This window comes from Mus caroli, unplaced genomic scaffold (genome assembly GCF_978045245.1).
Source record: "Mus caroli unplaced genomic scaffold, Mus_caroli_1 scaffold_8, whole genome shotgun sequence".
Taxonomy (NCBI): Eukaryota; Metazoa; Chordata; class Mammalia; order Rodentia; family Muridae; genus Mus; species Mus caroli.
This window is the reverse complement of record NW_028227263.1, coordinates 19,817,779-19,833,588: the sequence shown is the minus strand read 5'-3', so window position 1 is coordinate 19,833,588 and position 15,810 is coordinate 19,817,779. Positions and strand designations below refer to the sequence as shown.

General features: G+C 50.2%; 1 protein-coding gene across 2 annotated transcripts in view; it reads right to left on the bottom strand.

Moving 5' to 3' along the window:
* Gsg1l (GSG1 like) overlaps positions 1 to 15,810 on the bottom strand; it is a 199,688-nt gene that overhangs the window by 70,266 nt on the left and 113,612 nt on the right. For both annotated transcript variants that reach the window (XM_021168971.2, XM_029479143.2), the window contains exon 3: positions 5,219 to 5,371. In XM_021168971.2, the coding sequence (XP_021024630.1) occupies positions 5,219 to 5,371 (153 nt within the window). The remainder of the gene's footprint in view (positions 1 to 5,218; positions 5,372 to 15,810) is intronic.

The window sequence follows — 15,810 nt, the reverse complement described above, 5'->3', positions numbered from 1 at the left end:
TCCCCCTCCCTCCCTCCCTCCTTCCTTCTTTCCTCCTTTCCTTCAAGTGACTTTTTCATGGGTGTTTTGTAACAGCAACAAGAAAAATAATAACCAATACACATTTCCTCAAACAATTAGCTGTTCCCTGTTTTGGAACCATTGAGAATCTCCTCCTCCCTCTCCTCTCCCTCCTCCTCCTCCTCTCTCTCCTTCCCCTTTTTTTTCCCTCCTCCCCTTTTTCTTCTGGCAGGGTCTTGCTATGTAACACATTGACAATTAATTAATTATTGTCAACCATAACTATGGTTCTATACAATACATTACTTCTCCCTCTAACCACAGTCATTTAATTATTTATTATATTAATTTTCTCTTCTGGTTTAAGCAGCTGAACTCAGAGCACTTTGTGCATCCCTACAACTGCAAGTACACCTCAGACTCCTTGACAGCCAGCGAACTCACAGGCCCAGTGGGACAACGTTATTATTCTAGTCCTCTGGATCAACACTTGTAACAATCACTGCTGTTGGGGAGACATTGAATAGCTGTCTGGCTTGACTCCCTGTACTGAGGACCCCACGTGAGTTCCTGGGCCAGGCCCCACCCAGAGAAGGCTGATATCTGTATCCCTCATCCACCTCTCAGATATTCAAGGTCAGTTAGGAATAATGATGGCAATGGCAGCTTGGGTCCCAGGCACTACGCCTCTCTCTGGGTGGCTCAGCCCGACAGCACCAGGTTCCACTTCAATAGCTCTCACCAGGACTGCGGACAAGCCAGTTTCCCATCTGCACAGTGGACACATTAGTCCAGTCCTTACCACCAGTCACTGAGGAGTAAATAGAAGGAACTCACAGCAGGCTTGCCCCACCGCAGCCTCTCCTCCACCCACAGCACCACTGCTAACAGAGGTGTACAGACACTGTGGCTAAAGACATCATACGAGGCCAGCTCAACCATGAACACAGAGCACCTTCGTATGATTCTAGGCATCGTCTTGGTATGTATTACAGAGACTTTGGACTTGGGATTTTTTTACCTTTCTCCAGCCTGTTGCTATGCAGTTGGATCCTTTCTTATTTTGAGACAGCAGCTAGCTCTAGCTCATAGCTGTCTTGCCTCAGCCTCCTGTATGTTGTGTTCACAGAGTGCGGTACCATGCCTGGCTAAGGGTGCAAGAATTTATTCAACCAGCCCAGCCAGATTCTCATAAAAACCAGATGAAGCAGGCCAAAGACAGAGCTCAAGGTCAGGACTGCTTAGCAGGAAAACTCGGAGGGGTCTGAGTCAAACTGAGCCACAGGAGTCTGTCTCTCCCATAATGCTGCCATCGCGACCAACGACAATCAGTGGGCTAATTTTCATAATTGCTAATTAACCCTAATAACTGGTTTGCATAAGGGCTGCCTGGCTCTGCTTTCTCTTCTACCAGAGAAACATTTTGACCTTGGACTCATCTGGTGCAGCAGATGGCAGGGCCCAATGCACCCCAGGAGTCAGCACTAGCCTTTGTCAAGCCTGGACTACCTCTCTTCCTGGACTACAGCAGTTCCCTCACCTACCCAGGGGGAACTCACCAACATCACTCCACTCCTCCAAGGCCCAGAGCCTGCTATACTCAAGGGTCTACCCCAGCCAGCTTCCTGAGTCTTTCCATCAGTAGGTGAGACACCAATCTTCCTTTGTAAATAGCCTTGAAGTTTGCCTCTGCCTCTAAGAAAGAATAGTAAACCCTCGCTCTCGGCCACCTGCTGATTCTGTCTTCACTATTTCACCTGGCTGCTACTGACTCCCGAGTTTATATTTTCTGCAGATTAATTGGAAAAAAAAAATGTCTTTGTCCTCCTACCCAGTCACACCCACAGGAAGATTCTATGAAAGCAGTGCAGACCCTTTGAAGCCAGTTCGAAGTGGCTTAATTCCAGTGTGCCACCAAGAGCAAGCCAATTAACCTCCCTGAGCCCTGGCTGTTCAGATGTCTGGAGTTATGGAGACAGCTGCTCACTCCAGCAGCTCTAGCAGTAGGCCTTCCTGCTGGGAGGCAGAAGGTCTTTTATTTTTCTGATGGGCAAAGGCTGTGATGAGCCCGCGGAAGAAGACAGAGTACCTCAGCTCAGGGGGATGGCAGTGCCTGCTGTGCTAGCTGCCTTTCCTCATCAGTGTGATTCCTTACCAGAGTAACTTAAGGAAGGGCTTGGTTTCTTGGCTCACAGTTTGAGGGTACAATCCATCATGGCCGCTGAGCGCTAGACAGCATCAGCATCAGGAGGCAGAGGGAGATGTGATGCTTGCAGCCTTTCTCCTTCCTATGCTGCCTGCAAGCCCAGCCCGTGGAACGGTGTTGCCCACAGTGAAGATGGGTTCACTAGCCCAATCTAATCCTCCCTCACAGACACGCTCAGGGGCTTATCTCCTAGGCGATTCTAGATCGGGTCCAGTTGATGATATTAACCGTTCTAGCTGCTTTAGCTGACAACTGACGTGTACTTGTTTGGACTGAAGAAGGTAGAGGGGTGAGCAGATGCTTTGGGGCTGTGGGAGGAGTGTCTGGAGGGGCAGAGGGAAGGGAAGGGGGAAGAAAGGGGGCTGCTGCAAGCACCGTACATACGCCCAACCCCCTCCATCACTGACTCCTTCTTTTTGATTCCCCCTGTCTTCCTTTATAAAATTTATTTATTTATTATTACTTTACTTATTCACTTTACATCCCGCTCACTGCCACCCTCCCGGTCACCCTTTCTTAGTCGCCCCACTGCTCAGCCTGTCTAAAGACAAAGGCCAGCTAGGAAAGGCTCTATACAACTGGGTCAGAAACTCCCTGGCCATTTGGAGCCATGGACCCCCCCCACCTTCTCAGAACAATATTTTCAGCTGCATAAAATAAATGCACATGGTGACAGAGGGAACCAATTGCAGGAAACAACTTGGCAAAGCACGCAGATTCCTCATGTGGGAACATGCACGCTGTTTTGTGAGCATGTTAAACAAGATTCGGTGGATGCCTGATAAACGCCCTGCTCCCAAGGCTGCGCATCAGAACACCTGCAAGCAGCTGCCGAGGGATGCGGAAAGAAAGGATAGGCGCTGCAGGTCACAGCATCCTGGCGCCTGCCCCATCACCACAGTGTAAGGAAATGACAAGTGACAATTTACAGGCTGTAGAAATAAGGGATAAATTGTTTTCCAAACCGGTTCACAGACTCTGAACTCTTCAAGACTCATGCCTGGCCTCACCTCTCTGCCATTTCCTAATGGCTGCTCCTTCTCCATCTCAAATTGCTAGGAGCTTCACCTTCTGCATGGAGGGGGGTCCCCATTTTAATCTCTTGTACCCACTATTCCTCACCTTGATTACTGCAGCAGCTTTCCTACCTCTCTTCCCAGGCTCCCTGTCTCTCTGTGCCTCTGTTCCTGAACCTCCCCCACCCCCATCCTCACCCCCACCTCCCGTGGCACCCAAGTACTAGAGATGGTACTGTGCTAGGCAAGCATTACTGTGGAGCCATATTCCCCAGCTCCCCTTTTAATATTTTATTTTAAAACCGAGTCTAAGTTACCCATACTGGTCTTGAACCTAGTCTTGGTACTTGTGAGCTTCCTATCTCCGCTTCCACAACAGCTGGAATGTCGGCATAGCTGAAATGTACCCAGCTCCCTCGTTCTGCTTGGTTGCATCAGGGCTCCACCCTGAACCCAGACCCACCCCCAAGTGCAGAGTGGATCCTGCAGTTCCCTCATCCCTTTGCTCTGAACTGCTCATTGCCTCCGTGTTGCCTGCAGGATGAACTTGGGAGGTTTTAGACATCAGCAAGGTCCTCATCTCTCCTGCCTCATCTCTTAACACGTTTTCCCCACCCCCATCCATCTCTGCCTTCTTGCCATCTGAATACCTGAAGTCCCACGATTACACTCCTCCCAACCCCTTTGCCTGTGTCAGTCCCTCCTGGAGTTATGTGCCAAGGGAACACAGCCTGCTCCCCAAGTCCTACTGCATACAGCTCTTCCACGCCTCAGTTCAGTCACACAGTCCCTGGGAAGGTGAGGATGCCCCTCCTGCCTGGGACAGAGAAATACCCAGGTCGCATCATGGTAACCTCGAATCCTTCTATGGCAAACTTCACAAGAGGGAGTTCTTTTCCTTCATTTTTCCCTAAACTCAAGCCAGTAGCTGGAGTCCAGAAGACCTTCAGTGGATGTTGATTGAATAAATGGATAAAAGATGGAGGCAAAGGGCAGGAGGGGTCTCAGTCTAGAGCAGCAGGGAACTGGATGGAGCCCGATGCTGCACTGCTATTGCGAAACTGAATTACCCATGTCCTCGCAGTGCATCTGGGGAGCAGGCTGTAACTTGTTGAATTCAGCTCTCTGTTCTTTAAGAAATCCCTCTGGTTTCTATATATACCTCAATTAGAGGTGATTATGCCCCTTGTCAGGAGCTCCTTGCTCCCATTTCATTCCATGGCAGCTCTTCCAGTGCATGAAGAATGGGATTGTAGGGTTTATAGAAATTCAATTTGCATGTGGCTTTTTAAGGGATGTGTGTCCCCAGCCAGCTTTGGGGACAGTGACAATACCTTGATATTCTTCCAGAGCACTCCCTGCTCAGCCCTCTTGGACATGGGTCTGGAGATGTCATTCTAGACACCTGGCCCTTGGGGCCAGTATACTTTTTTGGTGTGTTCTTTCTCAATTTCTCTGAATCCTATGGGAGGTGGGCTTCCCCATAGGAGGAAGCTCAAGGGAGAGAAGTCTTTTCCTTTCTTCCTTCCTCCTTTCCTTCTCTTCCTCCCTCCTTGTACCTGTCTTCCTTTCCTAGCCCTCATTGCTAGGGATGGAACTTAGGTCTTCAGGCATGCTATGAATGTGCTCTACCACTAAACATCAACGTCAGCCAGAAGGGGTCCTCTCCTCTGTAGCCCTGTGAGAGCCCCCTCCATGCACCCCTTCCTATCACCCCCTTGTCTCATGCCCAAGTCAAACACACAACCTACTGCACCCCACACTCATGCTAAGCATCACAAGGCTGGCCCTTGCTGTGTATGCTTGTCCTTTGTGGCACCCATACTATAGATATTTATAAACAGTAGGTCAGGGCTCAGAGGAGATGCAATAGCCTGTGTTCTCCCATCCTCACAGGGCTGTGCCCAGGCCCTGGGGGACACAGCATCCCCTGGTGCTGAGCAAAAGGAGATAAGCAGTTGTGTCCCCCCACCATGCTACTTCCCACGCTCCTTACCTGAGAGCACCGTGAAGACCGCAGCAAAGGCATTGAGCTTCAGCCCGTCTATGACGCTGCTGGAGTGGAGCAGCTCGAGACACATGAGGCTGAAGCCGACCACCAGCAGAAGGATGTAGAGCACCTCAGAGACCACCGACAGCCACAGCACCCCTGGAGAGACAGGTAAGAGCAGGTGAGAGGCTGTCCACCCCACCAGGCCAGCACCACCCACTGAGAACAGCAGGTCACTGCAAACCCAAATACAGCTCTATGTGCTCCCATGCTATGGCGCCCTGAAGGACCAGCGTGGGATGAGATTGGCACTGTGGGTATAAAGTGGATCCAAATGAGGAGTCTTTATGGGGTCCCTTCATCCCAGCCCTGAGGGGCACCCTGCTCTACATGGGCAAGCTTTCTATTGCTAAGTCCATTGCGGAGAGACCCTTTATTACCTGAGCCACAGAGGTCCCTAAACCCCGTCACCTGACTACAAGCCTTGCCTACAACTTGCTGGCCCAACATTCTCCCCTGTACCCTGCCCTGCTTGTTTCTGGAAAGCACTACTGCTGGGTCCATGACTTCGACCTGGGTTCCCCCAGGTGCTGCCATGCTTGGCTGTGAGCTTGCTCTCCTGGACACAGATGATTGGTCACTGACCTAGCACTGACCTGTTACTGCCTTCCTCTAGATCTCTGAGCATGATGTCACTGAGGTAGACCAGGAGGGGAGGTCACAGGGTTCCAGTGAGAAAAACTACCAATTCCAGCCCTTCCCGAAGGACGCTGCCCCTCAGCCCTTCTAGTGGTTTGGTGTGTGTCTTCTGGGTTGTCACAGTTTCTTCCCCATAGCAGCCCACCTTGGGCTGCTAACATTGCTAGCTTTCCTGTCTGTGAAGCAGTGAGCTGTGCATAGACAGTCTGGTTCCCAGTTTAGCACAGGCCTGGAACCCCAGTGACCCTAAAGGACAGAAGGTGTTCGGCCATGTCTCCTGGGTCCCTGGCTCCTGTTGCAGCTACAGCCTCCCACAGGACCCCCTCCCCCCAGAAGTGTGTAGCCATCGGTCATGTAGGCAATGCCCCAAGCTCCTAATATTTAGTCTGGACTCCACCCCCACAGTTACCTAGCAACAGCCAGGATGGCCCAACCAACTATAAAAGGAGCTGTTTGCCCCTCCTCGTTCTCTTGCTATCTTACCTCTTATTCTCTTGCTCTGACTCTTGCTCCCTTGCACCCCTTCTCTCTGCCTTCCCTCCCCCTCCTCCACATGGCCCTGGCTAGCCTCTGCTTCTCTACTCTCTCCCTTTCTACAATAAATGCCTTAAAACCATGGACTGCCTCGTCTCATCGCGATCCTCCGTGCTGCAGCAACGGAGCAGATCTTCCCCTAAAGAACTGAGCATCTAACCTTCCTCCAGGAGACGCTCTGTGTTATCAGCCACGGCCACCAGCAGCCAAATCAAGCTGCCCGCCAAACTAGCCACCTGAACTAGCCAGACTCTCTCCTCCCTGCTGAAACCTGCCACAGCTCTCCTCCTACTCTTTTCCCTTCGCCCCCCAACCCCCGTCCCCGGGCCAGAGTCCGCCTGAGGGTCCCCACCCGTTCCCAGCTCTTCTGCAACATACAGTGGTGTCTGGGATGTCCAAGAGCGAGAACCTGTCATCCCTGGCCTCCGTGCAGCCCAGGGACCCCAGAACTGGCTCCTCTGTGGTGCCTGAGAGTCAGAGCCCCGACTCCAGCAGTTCCGCTAGAACTTCAGAGTGTTCCCTTTCCTCAACCCCGGAGCCGGATCCCATGGCTTCTCATAGTCCAACGCCTGCTCGGTGGTTCTATGGGGTTTCCTACAGTCAAACCCCACCCAGCGTCCACCTCACACAGCGGCCCTAGCCCCGAGAAGACACGGGACCCCATTTTTGCCCCACACGTGTCTACAATGTCACCCTCTCTTCTTCCTTTATGCTTGCCACCTGCACAGCACCTGCTTTCCTCTGGTCTACCTGGTTTCCTTGAAGACCCCTATCCTGGCACCATGTCTTGAGCACACAATTTCTATCTGGCCAGTCCAAGTTCCTTTCCACTCCCCCTCAGGACTCAGGAATGGACCTCTGTGCCTCAGCTTATTCATCTTCAAAGTGGGGGTCATACTCAGAGCCATGGTTGCCAGAACTGAAGAGAAACAGTTTCTTGGTATTGTGTAAGATTCAAGTTAGCCCAGTGAGGGACCTGGTCACCCACCTGCTGATGCTGTTGTGTGGAAGGAACATGCTGACTTGTGGGAGGAGCCCAGGGGCTTCTGACAGAGATCAAGATTAAAGATGGCGTTGACGGGGAGGGATGAACTTGTGGGTCCATGGAAGGGGGTGGAGAGTAAACGGTGGGAATGGAGACCCATCCAACATGCATTCGCATCTACGCCACGTTGATTTGCTAGAGGATGTTTGAGCCAAGCCTGGCAGGTTGGAGATGGACCTAAGACCACTCAGTGCTGGGAGAGCCGGCTACAAGAGAGATGGCTTCAAGAACAGATGGAAAAGAGAGGCCTGGCTCAAGGCTGGGAAGGTGGGGCTAATGAATGCTGTCAACGTGACACAATCAAGAGCCACCTGGGAAGAGAGTCCCCGTGCTCAGAATGGGTTGGACCTGGGGGGTGCCTGAGGGGTTTATCTTAGTTATATCAATTGATGTGAGACAGTGGCCTAAGTGGATGGCAGTGTTCTTTGGGTTTGGGTTGTGTGAGTAGAGAAAGAGCTGAGCGGCCAGCAAGCATGCACCCATTCTCTTCCAGAAAACATTCATTCATTCATTCATTCATTCATTCATTCTCTTTGTGCTTGACTATGCATGCGACTAGCTGCTTCCCATTCCTGCTTCCAAGAATAGCAGAGCAGGCTTCTGAAGGGATTGTCCTTGCCCAGAAACTCTGGGGACTCTAGGTGCCTGGGATCAAATCCAGGCTGTTTCACTGGCTAGCAGAGGCCCACTCTGAACCTCAGTGATCTCTTCTGTGGAATGGGTATGTGGGAGGAGGATCCAGGAAGTGACTATTCCCCAGAACAGTAGTCACTGCAGTCCTTCTTGAGGAAATGCCTCCAAGAGATGTGGGGAAGCAGGAAGGACAGATGGGTATGTGTTGGGAAGCCGTATCTCAGAGCTGCCTCTACCAGAGTCTCATCTCACTCCTCACTGGCCACCCTGGCTGGAGGGTACAGAGGAAAATGCATATTCTGATGGGTGAACAGAAAGGGCTCCATGTGCCACAAAGCCTTCTATGGGCACTGGAGATTCGTGGGACACCAGGCTCCCTTATCGTTGGCTCTGTAATGAATACCACGTGTCCACTTTTATCATGGTTGTTGTTGCTACTCTTGGCATGACAATTACAATTTCTATGATTATTATCTGCTTCTGTTTTTGAGATAAGACTCACTGTATAGCCCCGGCTAGCCTAGTACTTGGATCCCCCTTCCACGGTGCTGGGATTACATGTGCCACTGTGCCCAGCCTGTTGTTATGATTCTTGGCTCTGGGGTTAGATGGGTGGAACCCTCATGCATGTGCTCCTGAGCCCAGTGAGAAAATAAGGAGCTACTCTAGCCAATCAGCCCAGCCTAGTTCTGGGGAACGGGTGCTAGATACTCCATCCTCAGCAACCCAACCAACCTCATGCCCTAGACCCAGGTGTGCTCCACACTGGCACCTTCGTCTGACTTTCTAGTGATGCCCTGACCACCAAGGAATCAACATCACTCTCAAGGGGCATATAAGAGTTGTTGGGATAACCTTTTTTGTGCACTGTGTAAAGGTTGTCCTTGTATTATTCAGATGTTGATTTCTGTACTGGCACCGGATAGAGTACAAGGACCTTGATCTTGGTACTGTTATTTTTACTGGATTGTCACCTGCCTGAGTATCTCGTAAACACTCTTCTCCATCACCTTCTGATTGGTTTAATAAAGAGCTGATGGCCTATAGCAAGACAGGAGAGAAACGATGGGGCTTCCAGGCAGAGATAGGCTCTCTGGGAAAGAATCAGGTGTGGGGGTTGGGGCTGGGGAATAACATTTGCCAGCCTGACATGAAGGAGATCAAATGGTCTGTGACATATACTGGGACATAGAGGTAACAGGCCACATGGCAAACTAGTATAGACAGGGTTAATTAAGTGATACGAGCTTGTTGGGAAATAGCCTAAGCTAAAGCTATAATAGATACTAATTGTCTGTGTCATTATTGGGAGCTAGTGAGTCAAGACAGTGACAATAAAGAGTCCCCCGAATCTACAGCACAGGTCTACTTCCTCTCAAAGACTGAAACATTGAGTTGAACCAAAGGACGAAGCAGTTTTAGCCTCATAGTCTAAAAGTTATTATTACCTCCATTAATAATGTGTTCTTAAAACCTTCCTAACACTTCTCAGTTCTGCGAGTAGGATGAGGAAATGAGCATCTCGTGCAGCCTAGGCTGGCCTCCAACGTGCTTTGTAGCCCAGGATAGACTTGAACTCCTCCTGCCTCCACCACCCATATGATCAGATTGCAGGCATATACCACCATGCCTAATTTTATGTGGTACTAGAAACTATATCCCTGGATTCAGGCTAGGTGAGTTCTCTGCCAGCTGAGTCACATCCAAAGCCCCTACTTATTATCAACTGTTACAGGGAGGCTGAGACTCAGGCTCAGCATCTTCTGTGCAGTTACTTGTTATGCTGGTGATTCTCTGTAGATTTATCTTCACCCTACCCCCTCCCTCTGTGACCACCCAGACATCCTCCCATGCCTCTGCCAGGGGATGCTCTGTGCCAGGACCCTGAGCATCCTGGACCCGTGGCTCAGCCCTCAGGACTAGTGAGACACCCATGTCTTTCTGCCTGTGTCATCCTGCCCAGGACTGCTTTTGCTGTGTTCTGCCTTCTTGGCTCTAAGTGTCCTCCACTCCTGGCTGAGGTAGCACCAGCCTCCCACTACTGTCAGCCTTTGGGGATATTGGAGCCCTCAATTCCATAAAAGTAACTTCTCTATGCCATTTGAACAATTTTTCCCCCAGGGAACCTCTCACCAGAATGAGTCCTGTGCTGTTTGGAGAATCCCCACCCATGAAGGACCCTCCCTGGTTCATCTTTTTGTGGTGGTCAATCCTGGTCTTCCATCAGAGCTAGATTCAAGTCAGTGGTCTCAGTAGCATAGAGAAGCACTGTTACTGGTGATGGGCATGCAGCAGAATCTTGGGGCTCACCTGATACAATGGGACTGGACACTGTTTTCTATAAACTGCTTTAGTTACCATGGAAATCAGCATGGAGGGCATTGCTAAATAAATAAATAAATAAATAGCTGACTATGTGACCCACTATGCCACTCCTGGGGTATGCTCAAAGGAGTCCCACTCAGCATGTCACAGAGGCACCTGCACAAGAGTGTCCATTGTTCCCCCTATTCACAGTAGATAAATAAATCTGCCCATCAGCAGCAGATGAGCAGATATGGAAAATGAAGTGCAGTGGAGTATTATTCAGTCATAAAGGAAGAATAAGATTACATCATTTTTAGGGAAGTAGGCAGAAGCGGAGTCACTGTGTTAAGTGAAATAAGCCAGACTGAGAAAGGCAAATCACATTTTTCTTCTCATTACCGAAATCTATATTCAAATTAAAATAGAAGGGATACTGTGGAGAGTACCAGAAGGATGAATTTGATGGAAATACATTATTTACATATGTAAATGTCATAGTGAAGTCTTTTTTCTTTTTCAAATAATATACTCTAATTAACACACAAAGAGACAAGAAAGGCAGCCCAGCTGACAGCAGAGCCTTTTCTGACTGTAATGGGTCTGTACAGGATGTGGATGCATGCTCAGGCTCGGAGGCTCCAAGCTTCCTTTTCAACATACATATGGAAAAGAGAGTTGACTTGGGTAAACATAAGCCCATGCTGGAACGTTGAGTGTTGGTGTCTGGAGGACATGGCGCAGACGGTGGGAATAATGAAGCGGCAGGAGACATACGAAACACCAGGGACGGGCGGAGAAAGGAGCAGCAGCCAGGCCTTGGTTATGGGGAGGGGTGATCAAAGACAGGAGAGTCTCCCAACTTGCTGCTGCCACTAATGGCTAGATTTGCAGCAGAGAATGGGTGACCTTCAGGGGCAGAAGAAATGGAAAGATTTCTCATCAGGTGGGGCCCAGCTGACAGTTAATCCTGTTAGCTGCACTTTTTGCCTTTTTAAAAAACAGCTTGGTGGGGTCAACTCTGACCTACATCGATGGAATTGATGGGTTTGCAGGACCAATTTCCCTTCCCTTGCAGCCCCTTCCCAGCTGAGTGTCGCCAGAGCTGGCTCCTCACTGGGCTCAGAGACACCTGGGGGACTCGAGCCTCAGCCTCCAGTGACCTTGAGTGTGGGCTCACCTCCGTCTCTCACTGCCCTCATTTGAGAAGTGGGCCGGGTAGACACGGAGCCAGAATGACAGACAGTGCAGAAGCAAGCACCTGTGGGTGCTGTGGGCTTGATGCTGGTGTGCGTGCCTGTGTGTGTGTGCGCATGAGAGTGAAGATTATAAGTATAATTATTAACAGTTATAATCAGACCTCAAATAGGGACGCCATCCAAGAGCTGTGTGGGCACAACATGCACCTACGACCCCCCTAGCCATGCAGCTGGTCGGTTGTAACCTCTCGATGGAAGGTGAGGCCCTAGAAAGGCCGAGATAGACATGTTTCTATGTAGATTTCACACTAAGTAACCGTGAAGGTGAAGCACCACGGCTGGGGTGTTAGCGCAGGCCTCTGACCCCTGCACTTAGGCTCAGGGAGGCAAGCGGATGAGGAGTTCCAGATCACTCCCTGTTCCTTGTGTGGTTCAAGGCTCGTTTGAGATGCATAAGACTCTATCTAAAATATGTCTAATTAGGTGATTAATAAGGTGTACTGAACAATCCCATCCTAAAAAAGTAAAGAAAGAGTGAGATGCCATAGAGAAAGACGCTCAGCATTCTCCTCCCGCCCTGCGTTTGTGCGCATGAGTGCTTGCACCTATATCCCCAAGAGGACCACACACATGGGAAGTATATGTAAATCTCCCACATTCGCACCACACACAGGGAGAAAGCATAGAATGTTAGATATGTGAACATTCTCGTATACACCACACTCACACAGAAAATATACAATAGTAGATATACAAAAATACCCCCAGGTGCACCACCCACATATAGAAAGTATAGAATGCTAGATATGTAGGCACTTGCTGTGACTATCCTTATCCAGTACGACCTGCTATACGTAACTGGACATTCCCTGCCTCCATGTGACTGTCAGTGTGCTGGATTTGTTAGGGTCAGCACCACCACACGCAGAAGAGCGGAGTTCTGGGATGTCAAGACAGGGACGGGAATTTTCGGTTCCGTTATAGTGTCCTGGGAGCAGTGCTGTGACTGTCATTACACAGGTTGGTGGGGTTCGGCAAGGTGTTGCTGATCATTTGTAGGTGAGTGTCCTGGTTGGGGGCGGGGGCTGGGATTGGGCCAGTAGCCATCACCATGCAGAGCTATACAGCTCCTGTATCATGCATGAAAACCAGGTCATAATAATCAATACTAAGGCAGAGAAGTGTGGATGGTGGACTTTACCAGAGAGCCTGGGCAGGTGACATGCTACTACTGAGTCCCAGGGTTTCTTCTGTAAGTGGGGTCTCTGCCGCCACTTCCTGGCCCACTCTCAGGATTAGGTAGCTCATTGGCGAGTCAAGTGCTAGTCCCTCTCTGTCTGCACATGATATGTGAAGCCTTAGCTCTTCCTACTATGATCCTCAGTGCTCCCCTGTGATATCACCCAGGTCTGGGATAACAGCCTATCACCCTTAGACAGATAAAGTCTTTCAAGGGAACAGAAGGGAACAGTTGCAAAGTCACAGGAAATCAAGGTGTTTCAAGGGGGGAAAAAACAATTCTTTTTCCTCAAAACAAATAAATACGAATTCATCAGTTTAATACACTGGATCAATAAGTCACAGCACGGTGGCTGTGGGCTGAGTTCGGCAGCACGCCCTGAAGGGAGCGTGTTAAATCATGTAAATGACGCGAGCCAGTCTACTGGGGCTGGGAATGGCTCAGTGACAGCTGCTTCTTTTTAAAATGTCAGCATGGAGGGGGATCAGTGACCAGAAGGTGTGGGCTGCCAAGAAAAGGCCAGAGGCCTTGAAGAAGCAAGAGGAGGATCTCTGGAGTCACGGCCCCCAGCCTGCCTGCATTTGAGAGGCTCTCTGTGCACTGCAGGGTGGGATGTGCTGTCTCAGAGGAATGCAGAGGCAGAGGCAGGCTAGGGGCTCACTGCACTCCCTGAGCCGTTCTCTGTCACAGAATGGGAACTCAAGGGCAGGTCCACTGGGATAGCCAGAAAGGGAAACTGCAGAGGGACCAACAGACCTAGCCCTGTTGCTAGCATCCCTCTATTTGAAGCTCCAAAGGCAGGGCTTGGAGGTCCATCTGCTGCCAGGGGGGGCCTCAGTTTTCCCCTTGGGAAAGTCAGGGAATTCTCACACAAGCTGCCAGCAGACAGAATCCAACCAGCAGAAATGTCTTGTTTGGCCCACACAATATTTTTAAAAATATCTGCATTCATTGTCAACATTTAAAAATAGGAAAGGCCTCATCAAACTCCAGTTTTCTGAAGTTTATTTGCAAATTGGGTGGGCGTGGCATGATGAGCCTGAACCGCCACGTGGCCAAGTGAAGCTAGGGCTACCGCCCAACAGAGCACACACTGACAGGGTGGCACAGACCCTGCCTGGCACCTCAGCCTTTTATGGTTCCTCCCTGAGTTTACAGCCCACATGACAGTGTCTAAAACCATTTCTGTCCCTGATACTACAGGGGCACAGAATTGTTTTCTTTTTGGTTTTGGTTATTGTTTGGTTGATTATTCACGAGACAGAGTCTCTCCAGGTAGTCCAGGTTACCCTGAATCTGTGAACCTCCTGCTTCAGCCTCCCAAACTCTGTTTTTGCTAATAGGCACTCCCAACTCCTGACTATGGATGTAGTATTTCAAGGCCCCAGGTGGTACCGAGACCACATGCTGGAGACATCCCTAGCCCCTGAATCACCAGCTTTCTCTGTGCTAGGGTCTTAGCAACCATGCGGGAGAGCCAATATTCAGAATTAACTGGAGGGAAAGGCCTTTGGCTCCGATTCCTTATCAGAGCCAAGTATATGAGGAGTTTTCTTGTCCACAATTCATAGCCTGAGGCTGAAATGTCTCCAACAGGCTTCCATGGTTAAACAAGCACTTGGTCCCCAGCTGATGGGGCTATTTGGGTCTAGCTGAAGCAGGTCACTAGATGTGGGCCTTGAAGGACATACACACCCCTGGTTCTGGTCCATGCTATCTGCCTCCTGCTTGGCGGCATCCCCACCATACCATCCCCACCATGGTGACTAAGGGCTTCTAAAACCATTCTCCTAAGTTGCTTCTGTCTGTCAGGCATGTCCTGTGATCAGATGAGTAACTGCCAGCCCCGTTGCATCCTGTAGTCTTTCTACCGAGGCCCAGAGATGGTGACTGAGTTGCTCAAAGTCACAATGATCTGAGTCCCTTTAACAAGTCAGGATGTCTTATAGGCTTTGACTCAAGGTCCCAGTGGACATCCTCAGAGGCTGCCCTGTGGGATGTAACGGGGCACTTGGAGTGGAATTCTGGCATCAACAGTCAGGTTCTTGAGAACATGGAACCTGGCTGTTTTCTGCGGACCCAGCTTTTCTAGAACCATCCTTTCCTATGACACAAAGCACATCAAGGCCTCAGCATGTCCAGGAGCTCTGGGATATTCAGGACCACTCCCACCCAGACTACTGACTCAGGTCAGCAGTAGGTCAGCTCCCCAGAAGGCTGAGATGCATAATCAGGAGCCAAGTGAGAGATCTGCAGCAGCAGGTTCAAATGCATCAATGAAGCATATACTGCCTGAGCCAAGTGAGTCCCAAGCAGAGATACTCGTCTCCAGCCTTGTTCTCATCAAAAATGTTCACGCCCTACCTCCCAGCCCTGTGCCCATGCCACCTTGCACAGCAGTGGACCTCGAAGAGGTGATTAGCGTCTTGAGGTTGGGATACCCTCGTTAGAGGGTCCACAAGTGTCATCACAATGGGGCACCATTATGCAATGTGGGAGGCTGGGTTGGGAGTGAAGATGCTCCATCAGAAGCAGGGCATGTAGTGACATGAGCCAAGGGTCCCAATCTCTTAAAATGAAATGAGGCAGAAGAACGGGCTCTCAGGAGCATCAAGAGTGCCACAAAGGGCTGGGGCTCAGTTGGAGAACACTTGCCTAGCATGAGCAGAACCCTGGATTCCATCTCTAGTACCATGAAGTTTCCAGAAAGCAATCCAGCCCTTGTGACAGACACTTGGGCTTCACATTAGGGACCTCACTGAGAGATAAATCTGTTGTTTTAAGCCACCAGGTTCCTTCAAAGTCATCTCCTCCAAGAAACCTGTCCTGATTACTCCAGCCTCAGCAGTAGTCTCATGGAGACTCTTGCATTAAATGTCTTGACCCTTCCTCTTGGTGTCTCCTATAGGAGAAGAACCTGAGCATGAATCAAGACCTCTGCAAT